Raw genomic sequence first — 25,540 nt, 5'->3', positions numbered from 1 at the left:
GCAGATAACACTGCACGATATGAACGTTCTCGTTCATTAATGAACGAGAACTCATTCATATCGTGCAATGTGTAGGCACCAACGATGAACGATGTGCGGCCCCGCGCTCGTTCAACGTTGGTGCCGGGTTGCTTATACGTGCAGGCCGATATGGACAATCTCGTACATATTAGCATGCAGTGCTATGGAACCGGGTGACGGGGGGAGTGAAGAAACTTCACCCCCCCCCGTCACCTCCGCCCCGCTGCCGGGGCACCCGCCGGCCGTATCCGCCTTCAGGCAGCTAGGCGGCGGATCGCTGAGTCTGTAGGGAGCAATATGAATGCCAGTGACTTTTATAGGAGCACTGTGTCCAAGTTCTACAGCAGAGATTCCCTAACTCTGACATTACAGTCCAGGATTTAAGGATACCCACATTTGAACCCAGATCGTTAAATCAAATTGACCGAGGTACTAATTAAGTCATATGTGCTCAAGCATGGATATCCTTAAAACCTGGATCGTAATGGCAGAGTTTGGGGAACTCTGTTCTCCAGTGAGATTCTAAGTGCAGAGGCTGTCTGATCATTATCCTGATCGATGGGGATAAATCAGTGTTTTCAAAGCTCTATACTCAAAGCTCCATTGCAGTCCTGGTTTTAAGGAAATCCATGTTTAAGTTGACTTTATAAGGACATCAGTCATATTGCATTACCCATCTCTACTCAGGTATGGGTATCCTTAAAGCCTGAACTGTAAGGGGAATTTGATGACTGAGTTCTGACTTTGGGAAACACTGAGATAAATAAACCCTTCTCATATCTACAGGCTGAATGTTACTGGCTGAATGCACATTGGTTACATATGGAAAATTATTTCAATTTGCAAGTAGATCTATCTTTTGTATAAGGCAGTGGTTCTCAAACTCGGTCCTCAGGACCCCACACAGTGCATGTTTTGCAGGTAACCCAGCAGGTGCACAGGTGTTAATTACTCACTGACACATTTTAAAAGGTCCACAGGTGGAGCTAATTATTTCACTTGCAATTCTGTGAGGAGACCTGCAAAACATGCACCGTGTGGGGTCCTGAGGACCGAGTTTGAGAACCTGTGGTATAAGGTGTACCAAGGCTTGGACTGGTCCACAGGGGTACAGGGGAATCCACCTCCTGCTTTAAGGATCAGGTTCCAGACGGTGCACTTGAATTATACATTATGGGGGTAATTCCAAGTTGATCGCAGCAGGAAATTTTTTAGCAGTTGGGCAAAACCATGTGCACTGCAGGGGGGGGGGGGGCAGATATAACATTTGCAGAGAGAGTTAGATTTGGGTGGGTTATTTTGTTTCTGTGCAGGGTAAATACTGGATGCTTTATTTTTACACTGCAAGTTAGATTGCAGATTTAACTCACCACACCCAAATCTATCTCTCTCTGCACGTTATATCTGCCTCCCCTGCAGTGCACATGGGCCCTCATTCCGAGTTGTTCGCTCGGTATTTTTCATCGCATCGCAGTGAAAATCCGCTTAGTACGCATGCGCAATGTTCGCACTGCGACTGCGCCAAGTAACTTTACTATGAAGAAAGTATTTTTACTCACGGCTTTTTCTTCGCTCCGGCGAACGTAATGTGATTGACAGGAAATGGGTGTTACTGGGCGGAAACACGGCGTTTCAGGGGCGTGTGGCTGAAAACGCTACCGTTTCCGGGAAAAACGCAGGAGTGGCCGGAGAAACGGTGGGAGTGCCTGGGCGAACGCTGGGTGTGTTTGTGACGTCAACCAGGAACGACAAGCACTGAAATGATCGCACAGGCAGAGTAAGTCTGGAGCTACTCTGAAACTGCTAAGTAGTTAGTAATCGCATTATTGCGAATACATCGGTCGCAATTTTAAGAAGCTAAGATTCACTCCCAGTAGGCGGCGGCTTAGCGTGTGTAACTCTGCTAAATTCGCCTTGCGACCGATCAACTCGGAATGAGGGCCATGGTTTTGCCCAACTGCTAAAAAATTTCCTGCTGCGATCAACTTGGAATTACCCCCTATACACGTTACCTTATATTGGACTATGGTGTATTTTCTACAGTGCTGTTATTAATCTGGTACATTATCATGCATGCAGCAGTTGAATTTACTGACTATATTTAGGAAGGGGCCCAGATGTTGCACTCTCTAATGGTTAGTCAAACCAATGATGTGGCAGGCCACACCCCCTCTGCGGACTGGCCACACCCCTAAACATGGGTCCCTACCACTACATTTCCTCGGTGGGCCCTACATGCACCAGTCCGACACTGGGTGTACCTACTTAATCAGTTAATCCAGATGTATTGCATCCATTGGCGTATCTATAATGGGTGCAGTGTGTGCGAGGCCCACGGGCCCCCAGGGTCCCACCCTGCACACACTGCACCCATTTGTTTAATACTTACCTCTCTGGAGTCCCCCGTCGGAGCCATCCCTTCTCAGCAGCGTAATAGAGTTTGAACACTAGGGGGAACAAACTCTATTGCGCTTGCTGAAAACGCCGGAAAGATGGCACGGCGGCCATTTTTCCAGAGTTTCGCGCATGCGCATTAGCAAAATCTTCGGGAAAATAGCCGCCGCGCCGTGTTCCCAGAGGTTTGCGCATGCGCAACAGAGTCTGTTCTCAGACTCTATTGCGCTGCGGAGAGGGATGGCACCGCCGGGGGACCCAGGATAGGTAAGTATTAAAATACCTGTTCATCAGCCAGAGAGGAGGAGGCCCCTGAAGCAGAAGACTGCACACGGGACTCCTCCTCTCTTAAAACGCCCCTGATTGCATCTCAGTTTACTTATTACTCTATGTACTGTACTTTTGAATCAATGTTTAAAGCTGTGCAGTATGTAACAGTTTTTGATACTTTCTAAATTGACGAAAGCCAGGTGCGTTATTATCAGTGTACTTTCCTCCGTCATCTATAGTATACTATGGAGCATAGGGGGTAATTCCAAGTTGATCGCAGCAGGATTTTTGATAGCAATTGGGCAAAACCATGTGCACTGCAGGGGGGGCAGATATAACATGTGCAGAGAGAGTTAGATGTGGGTGGGTTATTTTATTTCTGTGCAGGGTAAATACTGGCTGCTTTATTTTTACACTGCAAATTAGATTGCAGATTGAACACACCCCACCCAAATCTAACTCTCTCTGCACATGTTATATATGCCTCCCCTGCAGTGCACATGGGGGGTCATTCCGAGTTGTTCGCTCGCAAGCTTCTTTTAGCAGCTTTGCACACGCTAAGCCGCCGCCTACTGGGAGTGAATCTTAGCATATTAAAATTGCGAATGAAAGATTAGCAGAATTGCGAATAGACACTTCTTAGCAGTTTCTGAGTAGCTCCAGACTTACTTGGCATCTGCGATCAGTTCAGTGCTTGTCGTTCCTGGTTTGACGTCACAAACACACCCAGCGTTCGCCCAGACACTCCTCCGTTTCTCCAGCCACTCCCGCGTTTTTCCCAGAAACAGTAGCGTTTTTTCACACACACCCATAAAACGGCCAGTTTCCGCCCAGAAACACCCACTTCCTGTCAATCACATTACGATCACCAGAACGAAGAAAAAACCTCGTAATGCCGTGAGTAAAATACCTAACTGCATAGCAAATTTACTTGGCGCAGTCGCACTGCGGACATTGCGCATGCGCTTTAGCGACTAATTGCTCCATTGCGAAAAAAAATAACGAGCGAACAACTCGGAATGACCCCCATGGTTTTGCCCAATTGCTAACAAAAATCCTGCTGCGATCAACTTGGAATTACCCCCATTGTGCATGCAGTTCCACATTCAGTCACCAGAGAGCAGCTTTGAGCCAAATAACGTTTCTTGAGTTTTACTAGGATGGCAAAGCTAAGCTGCTGCTACACTAGGGGAAATAATATACTTTGCATAGTCATGCATCATGCAGCAAAGCCCAAAATGCCAAAATGAAAATTACTACCTGGGAGAAAATACCATAACACTGAAATTAAGTCATACATGGATATTTGGAATGCATTTTTCTATAAATCCATTCTAGAGCTCTTTATCCATGTGGAAAGCATGGACATCATCTACAACTGTAAGAAATAATGACAGTGACAGCAGAGTGACAGGCATCCGGCTAGTGCCAACAATCACTCATGCCAGCTAGAATGACATTGACTCTTGGGCCCTCATTCCGAGTCGTTCGCTCTGTAATTTTCTTCGCATCGCAGCGTTTTTCTGCTTAGTACGCATGCGCAATGTTCGCACTGCGACTGCGCCAAGTAATTTTGCTATGAAGATAGTTTTTTTACTTACGGCTTTTTCTTCGCTCCGGCGATCGTAGTGTGATTGACAGGAAATGGGTGTTACTGGGCGGAAACACGGCGTTTTATGGGCGTGTGGATAAAAACGCTACCGTTTCCGGAAAAAACGCGGGAGTGGCTGGAGAAACGGAGGAGTGTCTGGGCGAACGCTGGGTGTGTTTATGACGTCAAACCAGGAACGACAAGCAGTGAACTGATCGCAGAGGCCGAGTAAGTCTGAAGCTACTCTGAAACTGCTAAGTAGTTTGTAATCGCAATATTGCGAATACATCGTTCGCAATTTTAAGAAGCTAAGATTCACTCCCAGTAGGCGGCGGCTTAGCGTGTGTAACTCTGCTAAAATCGCCTTGCGAGCGAACAACTCGGAATGAGGGCCTTGGAGAGATCTAGTTGAGATGAGTAATTGGCGCAATGTTAGCTGACAGAATACTGCATCAAGCTTTCCACAATCACCCCTATCAGGGGCTGCACTGTGTGACCCCAGCCTATAGTAGGTTTAAAAATACTTTCCCTTCTATATTCGGATAAACTTACCATTCGTGCAGTGTGTAATTTACAGCCAGAACCCTGTAAAAGTTGTATATGTGTCCTGGGCTCCAGGTGCAATTTAAAGTTTCCATATCTTGTGTTATACAGGAAAAGTTTTTGGGTTCATCTGGTGGTTCTGTAATAAACATATCAACAAACAATCAGGAGGTATGAACGTAGATTTACCGTTAACTCAGATTTTGCAGGCCGATTCGTTCACAGTTGTACAGTATGTGTAGCACCCAGGGTCGGACTGGCCCACAGGGGTACCAGGGAAACCACCGGCAGGCCCCACTGCCTGAGGGCCCACTCCTTCCTCTAGGGATCAGGTTCCAGACTGTGCACTTGTATTACACATGGTAGATATGTTGCAGTACATTGCACAAGACTATTGTGCATTTCAAGCCTCTGTGGAGGCTGGCCACACCCCCTATGTAGGCTGACCACACCCCTAAGTATGGGCCCCTATAACTGCATTCCCCAGGTGGGCCCTTCATACCCCAGTCCGACACTGGTTGCACCCGTCACCCTACAAATCCCCACATTGCCTGACAACCACTAATATGACTATGACCATGTTTGAATGATTAAATAAAATAATCCAATAGGATGGATACTTCTTATAACAATGCTGCAGTGGAAATACATTTAACAACTGAATGTGACATTTTACCACAATCCCGCCTTCTATATGAAATGCTATTTTTGAGGTATATTTGTGTTTTTTTATTACAATAATTTAGATAACAAAGAAAACAGCCTTAATTGCAGGCATTGCAAGTCTTTGAAATGCTTTATGGCTATGATAATGTCTAAACCAGTGGTTCCCAAACTGAAGGCACCCTAACGGTCCAGGTTTTCAGTTTGTCAGTGTTTAAGCACAGATGGGTTAAACCAAAGATATAGGTATTAATTAAATCATATGTGTTCAGGCACACATATCCTTAAAACCTGGACTGTTAGGTTGCCTTGAGTTTCGGAACCACTACTTTATACATTATCAGAGCCATAATGCATCACAAAGACTCATGATGCCTGGATTTGAGGCTAGCCTTGTTCGGGAATATATTTTGGAATTATCACCTAGTGATACTGTTGGTGCACTTTCCTGTACTTAATTTAGGTGTCTGATAAGTTGCTGTTGGTGGGTGCATTGCACAGCCAATAAGGAGATATTATAATAAAGCACATATTACATAATTAAATGAAGGTAGAACTTACTGCTGACAATAAGTACAGTTCCATGGTTTTTCCCAGCCACGCGGCAAATAACATTGGCCCCATCTGACCTGGTTATAGTCACATTTTGCACTGTTATTGCATAGCTGTCTGTTTCCAGGCTGAGAGATGTGCTGTTGTATATTGGCCCTCCATAACGCATATACTCCACTCTCTGATTGTGTCCAGGAAAGCAGCAGAAAGTGACATTGGACCCCACAGGAACTATTTTCTCATGGGGGTAAATGACTGTTCTGTCCCCATTACTGTGTCCTGTGAGAAAATTATATAGTCAGATGACAAGAATGGAGACTAGTAAAATAAAACAAGAACACAATAGCACAAAATAACCGCCGTTCAATTGCTGTCTGTTATCATAACAATTACCGTTCATTTCTAAGCTGGCAGTATGCAAAGAGAGGTCCGTTGTTACTGGGATGGCAAATACCTACCAATTCTCCCAGTATAGGCGGCAGTCTATTCTACACTGAAATGCCAAAGATTGCCCTCTTTATAGGCCAGCCTGAGTACTGGTAGAGTTAAGGGGCCTGATTGTGAGATGTACGGCTCTCTGTGCATGAACACAAGAGGCGAGGTTTTGCACACAGCGCATGCGCAGATACGAATCTATGCATCTTTGGGTATGTCTGTCGGACGCAACTAGGGGGTCATTACGACCCGTTCGCACGCTGCTGTTTTTCGCAGCGGTGCAAATGGGTCGATTCTGTGCATGCGCAGTGGCCGCATTGCGCAGGCGCGTCATTGTTGTCGCCGGGCAGCGATGCCGCCAGCGAAGAAAGCGGTCGCTGCGGCGACCGCAAGAAGATTGACAGGAGGAAGGCATTCCGGGGCGTCAACTCACCTTATTCTGGGCGTGAAGATCTGAACGCAGGCGTGTTGAGGCGTTTGGAGGGTAGATAGTTAAAAGAAAAGAGTGGTATCTATCTATGTACAGGGCGCAAGAATTAATGATTAAATAGAATACATCCCTTTTGTTATTGAGGAAATGATGTGTCCTTCGTATTGGCAGCTCAGATTTCTCTGATTAGTTTTTCCTCCTCTCGTGGAACCATGTGGTGTCCCCGATGTGCATGAAAAACAAAATTGAAGGAAAAATGTGTAGGACAATTTTTTTTTTTTTTTTTACACCAATTTGATTATTTCCACAGCTCAGGACAAAAAGGGCGTACCCCACTCACACAGAAGCAAGTGAGTGGAAACCCATAAAGGTATCTTTCAATTACAATCTTCACAATATATTAGCCTGGATCTTGGAAGCGTACCAAACTCACAGTGGTGAAATGATGATGAGTCACATAAAGGTATCTTTTTTTTAAAGAATTTGAGGTCTGTCAGATGCGTACCCCAACTTACACAATATGTAGCTGGAACATATATATAAAGGTATCTTTCATAAGCAAATTTCCTTCTATCAACAAAAGGATGCGTACCACAACTCACTGGATATATGGGTATTCGACTCCTATCAAGGTATCTTTTATCCACGATCACGTAGGTTTATTCAATACAGGATACACGATAAAAACCAGGAGAAAAAGGAAAGAATTCCTCTTTGTTTGATTAAAACAGAGGATTTATTTTCCAAATACATCCAAAACAAAAGCAAAAAAAATAAATCGTATTTTTCTTCATAAAAATATGATGAACAGCAGGATTAAAAATCTTATGATAAAAATTGATCCAATTCTGGTCATCCAAAATTACTCACAGTACCAATTGTTCAACGCGTTTCGGTCTTTAGCAGGACCTTTATCAAGAACTGTCTGTACTGTGGGGAGTCCAGATATTTATAGTACAGATATCCAATCAGTGAGCAACAGGAAATCCCATCATTAATTGGTTACATAATCTCATTTCTTTCAAATGCAATCAAATTAATTAAACATTAAAAATATAGTATACCTACATAACATTAAACTCAATTAAAAGTGTATCCTGTAGAATATACAGCTCTAAAATCAATATTTTGATCGAAAATACATGACCGCTGGGAGTTATGGGAAATGTAGTTGGTGGAACTGGGCTCTAATGCCCATATAAGGAGTTCCGCCTGAAATTGAACAGATAAACAGATATATGGAGATCCCAAATATCTTGGCGAATTTAAATGGTGGATAGCTGGACAGGGCACCTTTATGTGTCCAGACTGCACAATGTGAAAAATAAACAGAATAAACATTCAAGTCCGTAATTTCGTCCATATTTGTATAACATCGCCAAGACTTCTGGGGGATGTAGTTCTATTACATAGTTCCAATGTCCTAATAAGGAGATCCGCCGGAAGTCGAGTACCGATCACTGGTCCGTATGCTCAGGCATACCTACAGCCACCCCCTTTAAGCCAAGATCAATATTTTATCCCAAACACATCCAAGGCCCTTTCATTGAAAGTTTTGGTGCGATGGTCCTTGGAGACTTGGAAAAACTCCAGACCAAACCAAAGAAACCCCAAAACTTCACCTTTAAAGAAAGAAGGGCACTACAAGATTTGAAGAAACTTAAAGAAATAGTTATCAAACCCTCTGATAAAGGGGGGGGGGGGGGGGGGGTGGTTCTGATGGATTTGGCGGACTATGAGAAAGAAGTCCTACGGCAATTAAACGATATAGAGACGTACAAAAAACTTAGGTATGACCCTTCCAATACCATTCTATCCAAATTAAAGAATTATGTAGATAAATATGAAAAATTGGGTACTATTAGCTCTAAAGAAGCAAAATTTATCTTAATTGATGAACCGACGGTGCCAGTCATATATATACTGCCCAAAGTACACAAAAGCACCACAAATCCCCCAGGACGACCCATAATATCGGGCGTACAGTCTTTATCCTCAAATCTATCTAGATTTATTGATCATCTTCTACAGCCTATGGTAATTCAAAATAAATCCCACCTAAGGGACACCAAAGATTTTCTCAAAATCCTGGAATCCATAAAGTGGGAAGAGGGGGATGTCTTGGTGACCGCAGATGTGGGTTCCCTCTACACCATCATCAATCATGATGATGGTGTGGAGGCGATTTCCCATTTCCTTGAGGGGTCAGATTATACTGGGGACCTCAGGGAGATGATCAGGTTCATTCTTAACAATAATTTCTTTCTGTTCCAAGACCAGTTTTTTATTCAAAAGACTGGGACGGCTATGGGCACCAGATTCGCTCCTAGTTACGCCAATCTATTTCTAGGATTGTGGGAACTTAACACCATATGGTCTAACAATCCATATGGAGCGAATCTGGTGTCCTACGTCCGCTACATAGACGACATATTCTTCCTTTGGAGGGGAGAGACCGCTATGCTTGATACTTTCTGTACTCTGCTAAATACAAATGACAAGAATATTGTTCTGACATTTGAAAAGAGTACAGAGACTATACATTTCTTGGATATAACCATTTATGTGAAGGAGGATCAGCTGCATACCAAAACCTATTCAAAACCCACCGACTCAGGATCATATATATCAGCAAAAAGCTGTCATCACCACAACTGGTTGGATTCAATTCCAATGAGCCAATTAAAAAGGATAAAAAGGAACTGCACGGAACTTGAGGTTTTTGAGTCCCAGGCAAAAGAAATGAGTGAAAAATTCACTGCATGTGGATATAAAAAGAATACGGTTGAGAGGGCTTTAATGGAGGCTAAAACCATCGACCGCAAAGATCTGCTGGATATGAGATCCAGAAATAATAAGGATAAGAACCATGCGTATGAATGGGCATTCATCACGGAATTTAACCAACAACATAGGGAAATAGAAAACATCTTGAAAAAGCATTGGGACCTGTTGAAGAAGGATCCAGTCATTGGACCTCTAGTTCCTTCAAAACCCATTCATATCTATCGGAAAGCCCCAAACCTCAAAAAGAAGCTAGTCTCTAGTATGTTGCCCTCCATTAAAAATACACCTAGGATAACCTCGAAAGGTTTCTATAGATGCGGAAACTGCATTGGATGCAGATCCATTAAAAGTGAAGGCAAAAACAAAATAGAGAACGTTGAAATAAATGGAAAGAATCATGTTATCAATGACTTTATAACATGTGACAGCAAAAATGTAGTTTACGCCATTAAGTGCAGTTGCAACCTATTTTATATAGGACGCACAAGTAGGCCATTAAAAGTCCGCCTTGGAGAGCATGTTAGAAATATTAAAAAGGGATTACCCACCCACTCACTTTCTGCCCATTTTCAGTCTAAACATAACTGTAATATTACCAATGTGACGGGATTCTATGGGATTAAACAAATCCAAGAAAATAAACGTAATAAAGATCTGGCCTCAAAGCTTGCAAAATCTGAGATGCAATACATTTTCACTTATGGAACTTTGATTCCCCATGGTTTAAACTGTGATTTCGAACTTAAATGGTTCCTATAAAAAAAATGCTATTTCTCTTGTAAAATAATGATGTCATTGTGGAAACAACATTTATTTGTCAATATGAATGATGTTATTTATTTATTTACATTGCTCTAATTTTGTTATAATATACTCATCTGTTCATTATGAACAGTAACATCTGTTTATTTTGTTTAATTACAAGTCGGGCATCTATGAATGAAAAACTCCGGTGTCAGGGAGATCCAACTACACAGAAGTCCGCAATTAAACTACATATCCCATGATTCCTCCGAAAGAGAGGACACTTGCGCGACGTCATTTCCGGCAGTACATCAATGCGGAACTGAGCATACGGACCAGTGATCGGTACTCGACTTCCGGCGGATCTCCTTATTAGGACATTGGAACTATGTAATAGAACTACATCCCCCAGAAGTCTTGGCGATGTTATACAAATATGGACGAAATTACGGACTTGAATGTTTATTCTGTTTATTTTTCACATTGTGCAGTCTGGACACATAAAGGTGCCCTGTCCAGCTATCCACCATTTAAATTCGCCAAGATATTTGGGATCTCCATATATCTGTTTATCTGTTCAATTTCAGGCGGAACTCCTTATATGGGCATTAGAGCCCAGTTCCACCAACTACATTTCCCATAACTCCCAGCGGTCATGTATTTTCGATCAAAATATTGATTTTAGAGCTGTATATTCTACAGGATACACTTTTAATTGAGTTTAATGTTATGTAGGTATACTATATTTTTAATGTTTAATTAATTTGATTGCATTTGAAAGAAATGAGATTATGTAACCAATTAATGATGGGATTTCCTGTTGCTCACTGATTGGATATCTGTACTATAAATATCTGGACTCCCCACAGTACAGACAGTTCTTGATAAAGGTCCTGCTAAAGACCGAAACGCGTTGAACAATTGGTACTGTGAGTAATTTTGGATGACCAGAATTGGATCAATTTTTATCATAAGATTTTTAATCCTGCTGTTCATCATATTTTTATGAAGAAAAATACGATTTATTTTTTTTGCTTTTGTTTTGGATGTATTTGGAAAATAAATCCTCTGTTTTAATCAAACAAAGAGGAATTCTTTCCTTTTTCTCCTGGTTTTTATCGTGTATCCTGTATTGAATAAACCTACGTGATCGTGGATAAAAGATACCTTGATAGGAGTCGAATACCCATATATCCAGTGAGTTGTGGTACGCATCCTTTTGTTGATAGAAGGAAATTTGCTTATGAAAGATACCTTTATATATATGTTCCAGCTACATATTGTGTAAGTTGGGGTACGCATCTGACAGACCTCAAATTCTTTAAAAAAAAGATACCTTTATGTGACTCATCATCATTTCACCACTGTGAGTTTGGTACGCTTCCAAGATCCAGGCTAATATATTGTGAAGATTGTAATTGAAAGATACCTTTATGGGTTTCCACTCACTTGCTTCTGTGTGAGTGGGGTACGCCCTTTTTGTCCTGAGCTGTGGAAATAATCAAATTGGTGTAAAAAAAAAATAAAATAAAAAAATTGTCCTACACATTTTTCCTTCAATTTTGTTTTTCATGCACATCGGGGACACCACATGGTTCCACGAGAGGAGGAAAAACTAATCAGAGAAATCTGAGCTGCCAATACGAAGGACACATCATTTCCTCAATAACAAAAGGGATGTATTCTATTTAATCATTAATTCTTGCGCCCTGTACATAGATAGATACCACTCTTTTCTTTTAACTGTATACTATTTTTGTAAAATTGGTGATTTTTACTTTGGTATTTTCAGTGGACGGGCTGCATTGCGCCACACGGGCTAACGGTTCAGAAAAAATCTTTTCTTCTGTTTGGAGGGTAGATGTCTGTAGTCAATTCCGGGACCTGCAATGCTGGATTCATTGCATAGAGTAATACCCTTTTCCACTTGCTCAAAAAACACGGGTAAATGCACGGGGGCGCGCATTTACCCGTGTTTTTTGCAAGTGGAAAAGGGTCCCCCCGCACAAACCCGGATCAAGTGACCCGTGAATCCTACCCGGCTATCGACCTGGGTAGGACACGGGAATGATCCGGGTAGTGTTGTTTACACTGTATGGAAGGGTGGCGCTGGCCCCTGCCGCGTCACTAGCAGCGTCGCCAACCCGGTAATATGCCAGGTTGGTGACTGCTGATGGGAAAGGGGCTGAGCATGGGTCGCAGCTGGGCAGCTCCCGTGTCAGGCTCCCGGATGCGACCCGTGCCCGTAGGTGGAAAAGGGGTATCAGTAAGTCTTACCCTGGTCTTGTTTTACACAAAACTTTTTTTGCATAGCAGGGATGCACAAGCGATCGCAGCCCTGCTATGCTATAATACACTCCCCCATAGGCGGCGTCTAGTTGATCGCACGGGTAGCAAAAAGTTGCTACGTGCAATCAACTCGGAATGACCCTCCTAGTCCGGCTCTGTCTCCATGAAAAAGGGTGTTTTGGGATGGGACCTGGGCGGTGACAGTGCAATCGAACATAACCGTCCTGACTGGTGGGAGTTTCATGGGCATGTCATAGGCGTGTACTGAAAGCTCTGTGTGACGTGGAATGGTGCGTACAGGGAAGGGACGCCAGTTTCTGGGGTATATCTTGCACTTAGCGTAGAGCTGGTGCAAGTGCCTATAGTAATGATGAGAGCCGCGGCAGCCGGCATCACGTCAACGGATGGCACTACTTTGCACTTGCAGATGCATAAACGCCTGCATCAGTTGAATGGGTTCTGACGGGTCAATTACGACTTTTATATATATTTTGCCAGATTGTGATCATGTTATATTGTGACTATAATCGCACTGGCTTAAAAAATGACCTCTTATATCACTCTGTGACTAATAAAACGGCCACCCACCACAGTGATTCGCAGGATACCTTGATAGCCATAATTATTGCAGCCACTATCATATTGGCCGTGACAGCCTACATTTTCAATGAAAACTTTTTTTCAAATAATATCCCTTTTTCACACACTGTCTTACACACTTGGTGTATATATGCACGTATTGTATACTACTGTACTGGTTAAATGGGATGTGATGGTTATTACTTGATCTTAATGTATACCAATAAAAATTAAGTTTTATAACAATTTTATTTAAAACATTTCAGTAAGAGTGCCTCAACATTAGTCTTCTTTTCTCTCCTTCACTTTGTGGTAGATCACTATTCCGTGAGCGGCGACCATATGGATGCAGTTGTGAGGCCTAATTCAGAATGATCATTTGCATGGGTGGGTGTGAGCGTCGTTACTAATAATGACTATTCCAGGTGGGAAAACAGCGGGCGGCATTCCACATGAAGATTGACGGATATTCCGCACAGATGGATTGATACTCGCGTTAGTACTGTATATGGTAGCAAGCAGGCTGCCGTGGCTGTTTGGACAAGCTGCTGCAGATGCTCCCATCTCAACATCTGGCCTCGAACGTCCAATAACCAGGTCTAGGATGCAACTGGAAATTCCAGAGGAATGCTCAGACCTTATAAAATGTGCCTAAAAATCAACTCTCACCATGATGAGTCTTCCATGGGCTCCACATACTCCAAGGTCTCCCTAGAAGTGCACTCCGAATGCGCACAGAGTGAGAGTCACATTCTAATGGCAGCTGAGAGTCCCACGTCCATCTGTAGGGTTCCCCAGATCCGGACAGAGTCGTGGTATAAGTTTCCTGGAGAATAGAAATGTAAGAGAACTGAGATGAGACATCACATCATGGGGCAGATGTATTAACCTAGAGAAGGCATAAGGAAGTGATAAAGCAGTGATAAATGCAAGGTGATAAACGTACCATCCAATCAGCTTCAATATGCAAATTGACAGTTAGGAGCTGACTGGCTGATGCGTTTATCACCTTGCACTTATCACTGGTTTATCACTTCCTTATGCCTTCTCCAGGTTAGTACATCTGCCCCATTATGGGTTTGAAAAATGACAGTTAGGAGCTGACTGGCTGATGCGTTTATCACCTTGCACTTATCACTGGTTTATCACTTCCTTATGCCTTCTACAGGTTAATACATCTGCCCCATTATGGGTTTGAAAAATGACAGTTAGGAGCTGACTGGCTGATGCGTTTATCACCTTGCACTTATCACTGGTTTATCACTTCCTTATGCCTTCTACAGGTTAATACATCTGCTCCAATGAGCGGTCTGCCTGTGGACGTGATTTCTGTCCCTCGAGTCACAGACTTTGGGTAGGTATAAAAATCGTGCCCTGTTTGCGTCTTCACTATGATGTAGCAGACCTGCTGGAGCCATTCTATTTTTATTATTTTATCATTTTTATTAATGCTAGTCTTATTTTGCATCCTTCAATATGTGATTATTGAAAACAATTTTACTATTGGACTTGAGACATTTCATTTGTGTTATGTTGTATACTACATTCTTTCTTCCTTTCCTATTGTTTCTAAACCCCATTTTAAACAAAAGCTACATTTAAGAACAAAAAAGGAAAATGTTGCTATTGTCAGAATGTAATTGCTCTCAGATCAAATCTGTACTGACACCAAGGAGAATTTTTTTAATAAGGACCCCCCTAGCTCCTAGCCTAAGCGGCTGACACATGCACCCAATTGTACTGGGGCTCGTGGCGTGATTCCGAGAGGTACGTTACGTAAACCAGATGATTTACATACATCTCCAATGTTTGCGGGTCTGTGCATGCGCAGTATCCGTTCTGCACATGAGCAAAACAAATCTTGCACATACTTGCCTACCCTCCTGGAACGGCCGGGAGGCTCCTGAAAATCGGGTGCCACTCCCAAAGGTGGGTAAGTCTCCCGCAGCGGCGCAGCCCCCCTTGGCCACCCACTTAAAGAGCACAAGTGGGCAGTCCTTAAGTGCCCGATGATGTGATTTGTATTGAATCGCTTCATCGTAGCCCCGCCCCCTGCTATACATTGCCTGTAATATCGGCATTGTACAGCAGGGGCCGCATCATGCCCACCTGCCCTGCCTCCTGCTATGCCAAGCCGGCTGCTTTCTCCCAAAGGGGGCAGCGGGAATGCCGGCAACCATGATCCTGCGTGATCACTCGCAGTTCCCCCCTTAGCAACAGGGTGTCTGACATGCTGCTGCGTTTGGGGGGTGAAGCAGGGTAGCGACAGTGGGACCGTTTTGTAGGAGTGCTGAGGCCAGGCTCTGAGTGTTTGGATGCAGAATTCCCTGCCCCGGAGGAGGATTTTCAGTGGCCAGTGTGAATAAGCTGAGGCTTACTTAGATGGCTGGGGGCTGTGACCATTGTGACTGATGGCAGTGGTGGTGATCTGATGCTGCCTCCAAAGACGCAGCAGAGATCAGATAAATGCAAGGTCTTGATTGATCAACATTGGTCCCCCTGCTCAATCCTGTTCCTCCTTGGTTTTTGAATGGGGCTGTAAGAGGATCAAAGTAGGAGCCATGGGTAATATGGCTAAATAGAGCCGTCTTGGGGCCTAATTCAGACCTGATCCCTGCTGTGCGTTCTCGCACAGCAGCCGATCAGGTCTGAACTGCGCATGCACCGGCACCACAGTGCGCCGGCGCATGCCAGACAGCCGATGACCATCTCAGCCCTGCGATCACCTCTGCCTGATTGACAGGCAGAGGCGGCCACTGGGCGGGCCGGCGGCGTTGGGACGCCGTTTTAGGGATGCGGTCCGGGCAACGCAGGCATGCCCGGACCATGCGGGGGGCGGGCCGTGGTGGCTGCGTGACGTCACATGCAGCCGCTGTGACCTGGAGAGTGATGGGTAGCTCCCTGCCGGCGTGCAGGAGCTGTGCAGGTAGGGAGCTGCTCGTCAAGGACAAAAGCATTGCCGCTGTGCGATGCTTTTGTACTTCTGCGGCGGGGGGTAGGGCCAGACATGTGGGGCGGACTAGCCCTGTGCTGGGCGTCCCCCCCCGCATGTCTGAGTAACTGATCGTAGCCGTGCAAAATTTTGCACGGCTACAATGAGGTCTGAATTAGACCGTCTGTAGGTTACAATGAGGGAAGGGGCATTTTAGTAAAATCTAGGTCATAGCGCAGATTTAAAAAAATCAATGCTTGGAAGGGAACCTCACCCTTAGAGAATTCAAGGAATGCAACACAAATAAACAAATGAATACATAATTATATATTCCTGTTGCCCTTTCATACGACTGCATATCTGCTGTGCAGATACAATCCAATGCACAGATCTTGGCCTATCCTTTGTTGTATCCAAGGGGGGGGGGGAAGAAAAAAAAAGAAATATAACCAACTTAACAACAGAATTCCCTGAAGGTGGAGTTCTCTATTATGAATAATTACTATGACATCCTCATGTTAGAGCCTTTGGGGTGATGCAGAAGTAATTATTATGTACTTAGTACCTACATTTTGCTTTCATTTATTAATCATTGTTTACAAAACATATGAATATTTAAGTTTAAATAAAAGAAAATGCATTTAGAATAGGATGTTTTGAATGCAAAGTAATACACTGAAATACTACTTACATTCAGGATAATATTTAGTTTTTTAGAACGGGCTACTTGAATTTGAAACTGTATCTCCACATCAGGCGCATGTGATTTTTCATAGAGATTCCATTCTACAAACAAACGCTGCTGAGAGGAATCATGGCGAAGCTTAAGTTCCCGCAGTTCAGGTTCTAGAACATGAAGACATCAGGTGAGAAACATAAAACCATAAAACATTATAATGGATTTTTAACAAACCTTCAAAGGAGGATTAGTGGAAGCACTGACCTTAGCAACCAATCAGATTCAAGCTATCATTGTATAGAATCAGTGTCGGACTGGAGCATGAAGGGCCCACCGGGGGTATGCAGTGGTAGGGGCCCATGATTAGAGGTGTGGCCAGCCTCCAAAGGGAGTGTGGCCAGCCACCACTGAGGTTTGGCTATCCATTATAGAGTACCTGGTCTGGACTCCTTGATAATTTATATAGTAATTAATGCTAGTGCATGTATGATAATGTGTCAGATTAATGACAGCAATGCACTGTAGAGAATACATCATAGTCCTGTGCAGTATAAGGTACAGTAACATGTATAATATATAATTCAAGTGCACAGTCTAGAACCTGATCCCTAGAGGAGGAGAACCCCCAAGGCAGTGGGGCCTACCGGTGGTTTCCCCTGTACCGCTGTGGGCCAGTCCAAGCCTGTATAGAATGTACATGACAAAAGATAGCTAGATTCTAAATGACTGCTATGCGCAACAGCTAAACTGATCTGATAACTCTCCATCTACAGTATATGCAAAATATATTAATCAATAAATCCTAATTATTGTTATATACTACTATGTCAAATAGTATATCATATACTATCTTTACATGCTGTCAAGGGAAAAGATCTCTCTGCTGCCCTCTAATGGCCAAAGCAGCAATGGCTGTGGAGGGGGTTGAGGTGTGTACAGTAAAATGGTTATAATAAATGGATAGTTAGAGATACTTATATTGCACCTATAGTTTTACTGTACCTTGGCAATGCCACACTCCAGGTTGAAGAGTCAGGAAAAGGGCAATGACTACACCATGAAGTTCTGGATAACAGTCCATTGATTTATTGTAAGCACATTTATCTAGAATAAAACAGAAAATTAACAAAGGATGAATAGAGGATAAGTAATGGAATCCCATTCAGCCAGAGGTGTAGCGTGTAGCCATGGCACCCGGAGCAAGCTCATGTCATGTGCCCCCCTCCCCCCCCCCATATATACTCAAACACATACCCATGTACACATTGCGGCAGGTAGCCCCATATACAGTACACATTGCGCCAGGTAGCCCCATATACACATTGCGGCAGGTAGCCCCATATACACATTGCGCCAGGTAACCCCATATACACATTGCAGCTCCCGGGATCCACCAGCGTCCTCTGACGGTTTTGTCACCTGGAGCTTGTGCTCCGCCAGGACGGTCCTCCCTACGCCCCTTAGCAGAATTTGCAATCCTTTGGAACGCATGCTGGGGGCCGCCCAGCATGCTGACCGGCGCCTCCCCCAGTCCAACAAGCAGAAATTGCAAACACATTGCAATATCTGCTTGTTAGTATAAACTGAGGAAGCCTCCTGCCGGCGCAGCTTAGATCCACCCGCAGGAGACCCACCGCCACAGAACCTGCTGACCCTGAAAAGTGTGTGGCCTATGTAAAAAGAGGCGTGGCTTTGCGGGAGTGCCACGATCCAAGCCATACCCCCATTTTCGTCACTGAGGGGGCCTGGCCAGCGCTCTGTGAGCTGCTGGCATGCCCCCTCTCCCCCTGTCTGCAGTGAATAGATAGATGTGTGCATGCGCACAGTATCTATTCTCCGCTGTTCTGGTAAGCAGGAGCAGCGAGTGCAGGAGCCTCCCAACTGCCCCCCTCCCCTCCACTGAGGGACACTGCGACCCGTGGATGGGACAGTCCCAAAAAAACCAGGACTGTCTTGCGAAAATTGGGACAGTTGGGAGTTATGCCTTGTTTAAAAGAAGATTAATATTTTCATTTAAATAAATTATCTCTTAAAGCAAATAAAAGCCAAAACACAAAACTAAAAACGTCATAATTTCATTGTCGACCCTAATACTAACGCCTCTAATCTGGATATTAGCCAAAGTCTTCAGCCACCACCTAACATAGATCAGAGCAGTCCAAAGCATTATTCAAGCATTTTAAGTGATAAAAATAAATGAAAAAATTCAAAAATAATAATAAAAAAGCATTATTGCATGCACATACATCATATATGCATGGGTTGCAGTCAATATATTTTACCAACGGATGCCAACCCGACACCCACCCGGGTCCACGCCACCAACTGAGTGGGAATAGAACCTGTGGCAACTGAAGTGAGCAACCGGGACTGATGTGCGCCAAGCCCGCGAGGGAACTTCCTGCTGGGATGCCACTGCTACTGTATCGTGAGAGCCGGCATCCCATGCGCCGGGATAGTATATATACAGTATCCCATATGCACAGATCAGGTTGAAAATACTATAATACTCTATTTACAAAGACCACAAGGCAGCAACACTATTAAATACACTAAACCAGTGATGGCTAACCTTGACACTCCAGCTGTTGTTGAACTACACATCCCAGCATGCCCTGCTACAGTTTTGCTATTTGGCCTTGCTAAAACTGATGCAGGGCATGCTGGGATGTGTAGTTCAACAACAGCTGCAGCTGCAATGTCAAGGTTAGCCATCACTGCACTAAACCACAGTTTCCCAAACCGTCATTACAGCCCAAGTTTTCAGGATATCCCTGAATGAGTGCAGATGGCTACAACAAATAGACTGAGGTACTAATTAAGTCACCTGTGCTCAAGCATGGATATCCTTAAAACCTGGACTGTAATGGTGGAGTTGGGAACCTCTGCACTAAACTGAACACCAACACAAATGGAAGGGATTGTAAAAGAAAGGGGGAAAAAGAAATAAATGATAAGAAAAGCTGGCCCATCGTTTGGCCCATATACTGTACATGCAATAAAAAAATAATTGTTAATAACAGCAAAATGAAGTTAACAATTCACCAATAAAACATTTTATAGAGATACACAGAAATATATTACACAGTTGCTGGGGATAAGACCTTGCTGAACTTTGACAAAGATAAATGATTGGATGTTTGGCAGTGTGAGGATGAAGCTAAAGTTTCACACGTTGCCCTACACCTGGATTGTGTCACGGGGTACAGCTGTCATCTGGTGCTGCCTGGGAATTCCCTCTTTGATTTATCTTTTAAATGTTGAAGTGTTTGGCACTTTTCCAATTTTTTCAAGATACAGGGGGTTATTCAAAAATGTTAGCAGACCAAAAATAAGTTAGCAATTGGGCAAAATCATGGGCCTAATTCAGGAGCCGTTTCAGACCTGATTGGTAGGCTGCGTTTTCTCACAGCCTGCGATCAGATCTGAATGGTCATGCACCGCAATGCGCACGCACGGCAGACTGCAGCAACGGGGATGCCGGTCAGCAACGGGTTGGTGTAAAATTTCCAAACGCACGGGCGATCGCAAGGAGATTGACAGGAAGAAGGCGTTTGTGGGTGGCAGCTGACCGTTTTCTAGAAGTGTATGGAAAAACGCAGGCGTGTCCAAGCATCTGCAGGGAGGGTTCCTGACGTCAATTCCGGTCCCGGACAGGCTGATGTGATCGCATTGTAGGAGTAAGTCCTGGGCTGCGCAGAGACTGCACAAAATCAGTTTGTACAGCTCTGCTACACATGCGTTCGCACACTTGCACGGCTATTATTATTATTATTATCCTTTATTTATATGGCGCCACAAGGGTTCGGCAGCGCCCAATTACAGAGTACATAAACAAATAATCAAACAGGAAAACAGAAACTTACAGTTGACGACAATATAGGACAAGTACAGGGTAAATAAACATAGTTACATCAGCAGATGACACTGGAATAAGTATCAGGTGGCAGAAGACTGCTGGATGTGGTACAGTTGAAGATTATTAAAGTAAGAAAAGGGTAAGCACATGAGGGAAGAGGGCCCTGCTTGTGATAGCTTACATTCTAAAGGAGAGGGGTAGACAGACAGGGGTGACACAGATGGGGTACATAGAGAGCGTAGAACAGAGGATTAGGATGAGATTTGGCTGGGTTTGGTGAAGAAGTGGGTCTTGAGAGCCCGTTTGAAGTTTTGTAGAGAGCTGGAGAGTCTGAGGGAGAGAGGTAGGGAATTCCAGAGAAGTGGTGCAGCACGTGAAAAATCTTGGAGGTATGAGTGGGAGGAAGTAATCCATAGGCAGGAGAGTCGGCGTGCATTAGCAGAGCGAAGAGGACGGGTGGGAGTGTAAAGGGAGATAACGTCAGAGATGTAGATGGGAGAGGAGTGGGTGAGGGCTTTGTAAGCAAGTGTGAGAAGCTTGAAATGGATTCTGAAAGGGAAGGGGAGGGGAGCCAGTGAAGGTCTAGAAAGAGAGGTGAGGTGGACGTAGTGCGTTTGGTGAGGCAGATGAGCCGGGCAGCAGCATTGAGGATAGATTGGAGTGGAGAGAGGTATTTGTCAGGAATACCAGTCAGAAGGAGATTACAGTAGTCCAGTCTGGAGATGACCAGTGAGTGGATAAGAGTCTTAGTAGCATCCTGGGTCAGAAAGGGTCTGATCCTGGAAATATTTTTTAGATAAAAACGGCAGGTTTGTGAGAGGTGCTGAATGTGTGGTTTGAAGGAGAGGGAGGAGTCAAGGATTACTCCAAGACAGCGCACTTGGGGGTTAGAGGAGATAGTAGTGCCATCAATAGATGAGATTGTAGGAGGCTAAAACACACTCCCCCTGTAGGCGGCGACTATCTGATTGCAGCAGTGCAAAAATTGCTGCCCAGTGATCCAGGTCTGAATTACCCCCCTCAGATCTGATCGCAGCAGCAAATTTGTTAGCAATTGGACAAAACCATGGGGGTAATTCAGACCTGATAACTGCTGAGCGTTTATGTATAGCGGGTGATCAGCTCCAAGCTGCGCATGCGTATGTACAGCAATGCGCAGGCATGTCGTACGGGTACAAAGCGGGTCGCCGCTCAGCGATGGGTTTGTGCAACAGTTCCGTTCGAACAGGCAATTGCAAGCAGATTGACAGGTAGAAGGCGCTTGTGGGTGTCAACTGACCATTTTCAAGGAGTGTCTGGAAAAATGCAGGCGTTCCCAAGTGTTTGCAGGGCGGGTGTCTGACGTCAATTCCGATCCCGGACAGTCTGAAGTGATCGCAGCGGCTGAGTAAGTCCTGGGCTGCGCAGAGACTGCACAAAATCAGTTTGTACAGCTCTGCTACACATGCGATCACACACTTGCACAGCTCCCCTGTGGGTGACAACTATGCAAACACTGGACTGCAAAAAATCCCTAGCGAGCAATTAGGTGTGAATGACCCCCCATGTGCACTGCAGGGGGGGGGGGAGGGGCAGATATAACGGTCAGAGAGAGTTAGATTTCGGTGGGGTGTGTTCAAACTGAAATCTAACCCCCCTGCAGTGCACATGGTTTTGCCTATATGCCAACAAATTTGCTGCTGTGGTCAGATCTGAATTAGGCCCAATGTTGCACTGCGGGTGGGGGCAGATGTAACATGTGCAGAGAGAGTTAGATTTGGGTGGGTTATATTGTTTCTGTGTAGGGTAAATACTGGCTGCTTTATTTTTACACTGCAATTTAGATTTCAGTTGAACACACCCCACCCAAATCTAACTATCTCTGCACATGTTACATCTGCCCCACTTGCAGTGCAACATGGGGCCTAATGCAGACCTGGTCACTGCAATGGCAGCGATTGCAGGCTGAAGCCCTATATGGTGTAACCACGCGCAGCATCCGCACTGCGTGTGCGCACACAGTGAGATGTGAAAGCATCTCACTGGTGTAATCACCTCTGCCTGACTGCCAGGCAGATGCGGTCGTGGGGGTGTCGGAGACATCGGGAGGTCACGGTCCGAACAACGCAGGCATGTCTGGACCATTACTGGCAGCTGCATGACGTCACACGCAGCTGCTGCGACCTAAAACATGGCTAGGCTGCGTAGGCAGGGAGCTACTTGCCAGGTGTGAAAGCATCGCCGCCGTGTGATGCAGGGGGAAGGGGGGTGAGGCGGCTGTTTTAGGGCCTGGCATGCAGGGCGGACTAGCCCTGTATCAGATTGTGATCACAGATGTGCGTTTTTTCACACATCTAAGAGCAGCTCTAAATTAAGCCTATGGTTTTGCACAATTGCTAACTTTTTTGGTTTGCTAACATCTCTAAATAACCCCCACAGTTTTCCAGCCAGCATACCGGAGCTTCTACAGCACATTTCATTCTATTAGAATTCCAATATTTAGTGGAGCTGACATTGTATCAGACAACAATGGCCCTCATTCCGAGTTGTTCGCTCGCTAGCTGCTTTTAGCAGCATTGCAAACGCTGGGCCGCCACCCTCTGGGAGTGTATCTCAGTTTGGCAGAATAGCGAACAAAAGATTAGCAGAACTGTTACTAAATAATTCTTTGCAGTTTCTGAGTAGCTCCAGACCTACTCCTAGACTGCGATCACCTCAGTGCGTTCAGTTCCTGGTTTGACGTCACAAACACGCCCTGCGTTCGGCCAGACACTCCCCCGTTTCTCCAGCCACTCCTGCGTTTTTTAGCACACTCACTGAAAACGGACAGTTTCCGCCCAGAAACACCCACTTCCTGTCAATCACACTACGATCACTCGAGCGATGAAAAAACGTCGCTCGAGCTTGTGTAAATCTACAAAGTTTTGTGTTAAATTACTTAGCGCATGTGCGCTGCGTACCATGCGCATGCGCATTTTCCACCTAATCGCTGCTTTGCGAAAAACGGCAACGAGCGAACAACTCGGAATGACGACCATTGGCCCTTATTCAGCTTTAGTTGCAGTTTTGCTATTTTAGGAAAAACTGCAACTGGCTGCGATCGCATGCTGGGGGCCATCCAGCACAGGGCAAGGCCTCCCAGCATGCAAATACCCGGCAGCAGTGGCGGATTCAGCGGGGGGGGCACCAAGGCACGTGCCCCCCCTGTCGTTTAGGAGATCATTCAAATAATGCTCCCCCGGCCGCATCTACCTTGGTGGTCCAGTGGTTTGAGCGGCTGGCTGCTGCCGCGGCTGCGCTCTGACATTCACTGTCACACTGTCAGGACCTTCGCCGCGGCGGGCACCCTCACGGAGCAGTGAGAGGCACTTCCGGAAACTCAGGCGTCTGAGCGGCCACCAGTCTCTCCCGTGCCCGGAGATCACTGCTGCCGCTGCCGCCGCCATCCAACTGTAATCACTCAAGGTGAGATGACCGGGGTGCGGGTGCTGCTGCGCTGGGGAGGTGCACCGGACCAGGGGATGGCAGGGGAGGCCATGTATCTCTTCAATCTGACTGCTGCTCACTCCCCCTCAGTGTGACAGGATATATATATATATATATATATATATATACACATAAATGTGTGTATATATATATATATATATATATGTGTGTGTATATATATATATATATATATATGTGTATATATATATATATATATATATTGTAACACTGTAGGGGTGCAAGGTGCCTCTTCCTGGGGAATATGGCAGCACGCAGCAGCTGAGGAACAACACAAGTCCAGTTTCTGGTACAACTGACCCCGGACAGTTTTATTGAGCCAGAAAAATAAAACAAAACACCAAAAGAAAATACCTTGCCTGTCCGGCACTAACTAAACACAAGATATTCCTAACTGTCACTAAACAAAAACACAGAGTTCTCCCGTAAATACTGTATAGCTCACTTGTATCAGAAAGCGTGTTTCTTTCACACAGATCCTGCAGCCTTCCCAGGCAGTCTCCCCATACTAATCAGACTAGCAGCCCTATAACACTCTTACACAGCTGAAACCCTGATTAGCCCTCTGTGAGGCCAAAGACCCGAACTGGGCCCAATGTCTAGAACTCTCCTTATCTCTCTCTTAGAGCCTATACCCAGCTTTTCCAGCAAACTGAAAAGGTTCTGACAAAATCAAAAGCATTTTTCCTAGAAGTTAACACTTTCTAAAACATGTAAGACAAGAACCTGGGACAAACATACCTGCCTTCAAACACTATCCCAGTGTTCTTGTCACATATCCCCCTCCCCTGTTTCGACCTAGGGGCCGGAACACTTGTAGCCCCCAAACAGAAGATGCGAGACAATGCATCTGCGTTGGCCAACTGTGTTCCCGGTCTATGTTCGACAGTAAACTTAAAGTCCTGCAACGCTAGAAACCATCTAGTTACACGAGCATTCTTGCCTCTATTTACATACATCCATTTTAAAGGGGCATGGTCTGTCACTAGTCTGAATTGTCTACCCAAGAGGTAATATCTCAAGGTATCTAGTGCCCACTTAATGGCCAAAGCCTCCTTTTCCACAATGGCATACCTTTTTTCATGCTCATTGAGTTTCCTACTCAAATAAATGATAGGGTGTTCGTCCCCATCTCTGGTTTGGGACAGCACAGCCCCTATCCCTACCTCTGAGGCATCTGTCTGTACCACAAATTCTTTTGAAAAATCTGGTGTTATCAATACCGGTTGTGAACACAAAGCCACTTTTAACGCTTGGAACGCTTTTTCTGCATCAGGGTTCCATTTCAC

The 25,540-nt window shown here is 44.8% G+C and overlaps 1 protein-coding gene across 1 annotated transcript in view; it reads right to left on the bottom strand.

Moving 5' to 3' along the window:
* OSMR (oncostatin M receptor) overlaps positions 1-25,540 on the bottom strand; it is a 176,819-nt gene that overhangs the window by 90,932 nt on the left and 60,347 nt on the right. Inside the window, exons 2-6 of the mRNA XM_063961232.1 lie at positions 17,912-18,013; positions 16,922-17,076; positions 13,968-14,124; positions 6,044-6,313; positions 4,829-4,958 (exon numbers count right to left, since the gene is read on the bottom strand). Coding sequence (XP_063817302.1) covers positions 4,829-4,958; positions 6,044-6,313; positions 13,968-14,124; positions 16,922-17,076; positions 17,912-17,990 — 791 coding nt within the window. The 5' untranslated portion in view covers positions 17,991-18,013. The remainder of the gene's footprint in view (positions 1-4,828; positions 4,959-6,043; positions 6,314-13,967; positions 14,125-16,921; positions 17,077-17,911; positions 18,014-25,540) is intronic.

Source organism: Pseudophryne corroboree, chromosome 1 (assembly GCF_028390025.1).
Source record: "Pseudophryne corroboree isolate aPseCor3 chromosome 1, aPseCor3.hap2, whole genome shotgun sequence".
NCBI classification, from domain to species: Eukaryota; Metazoa; Chordata; class Amphibia; order Anura; family Myobatrachidae; genus Pseudophryne; species Pseudophryne corroboree.
Note: the sequence above shows the minus strand (reverse complement) of the source record. Positions and strands in the feature narration are given on the sequence as shown.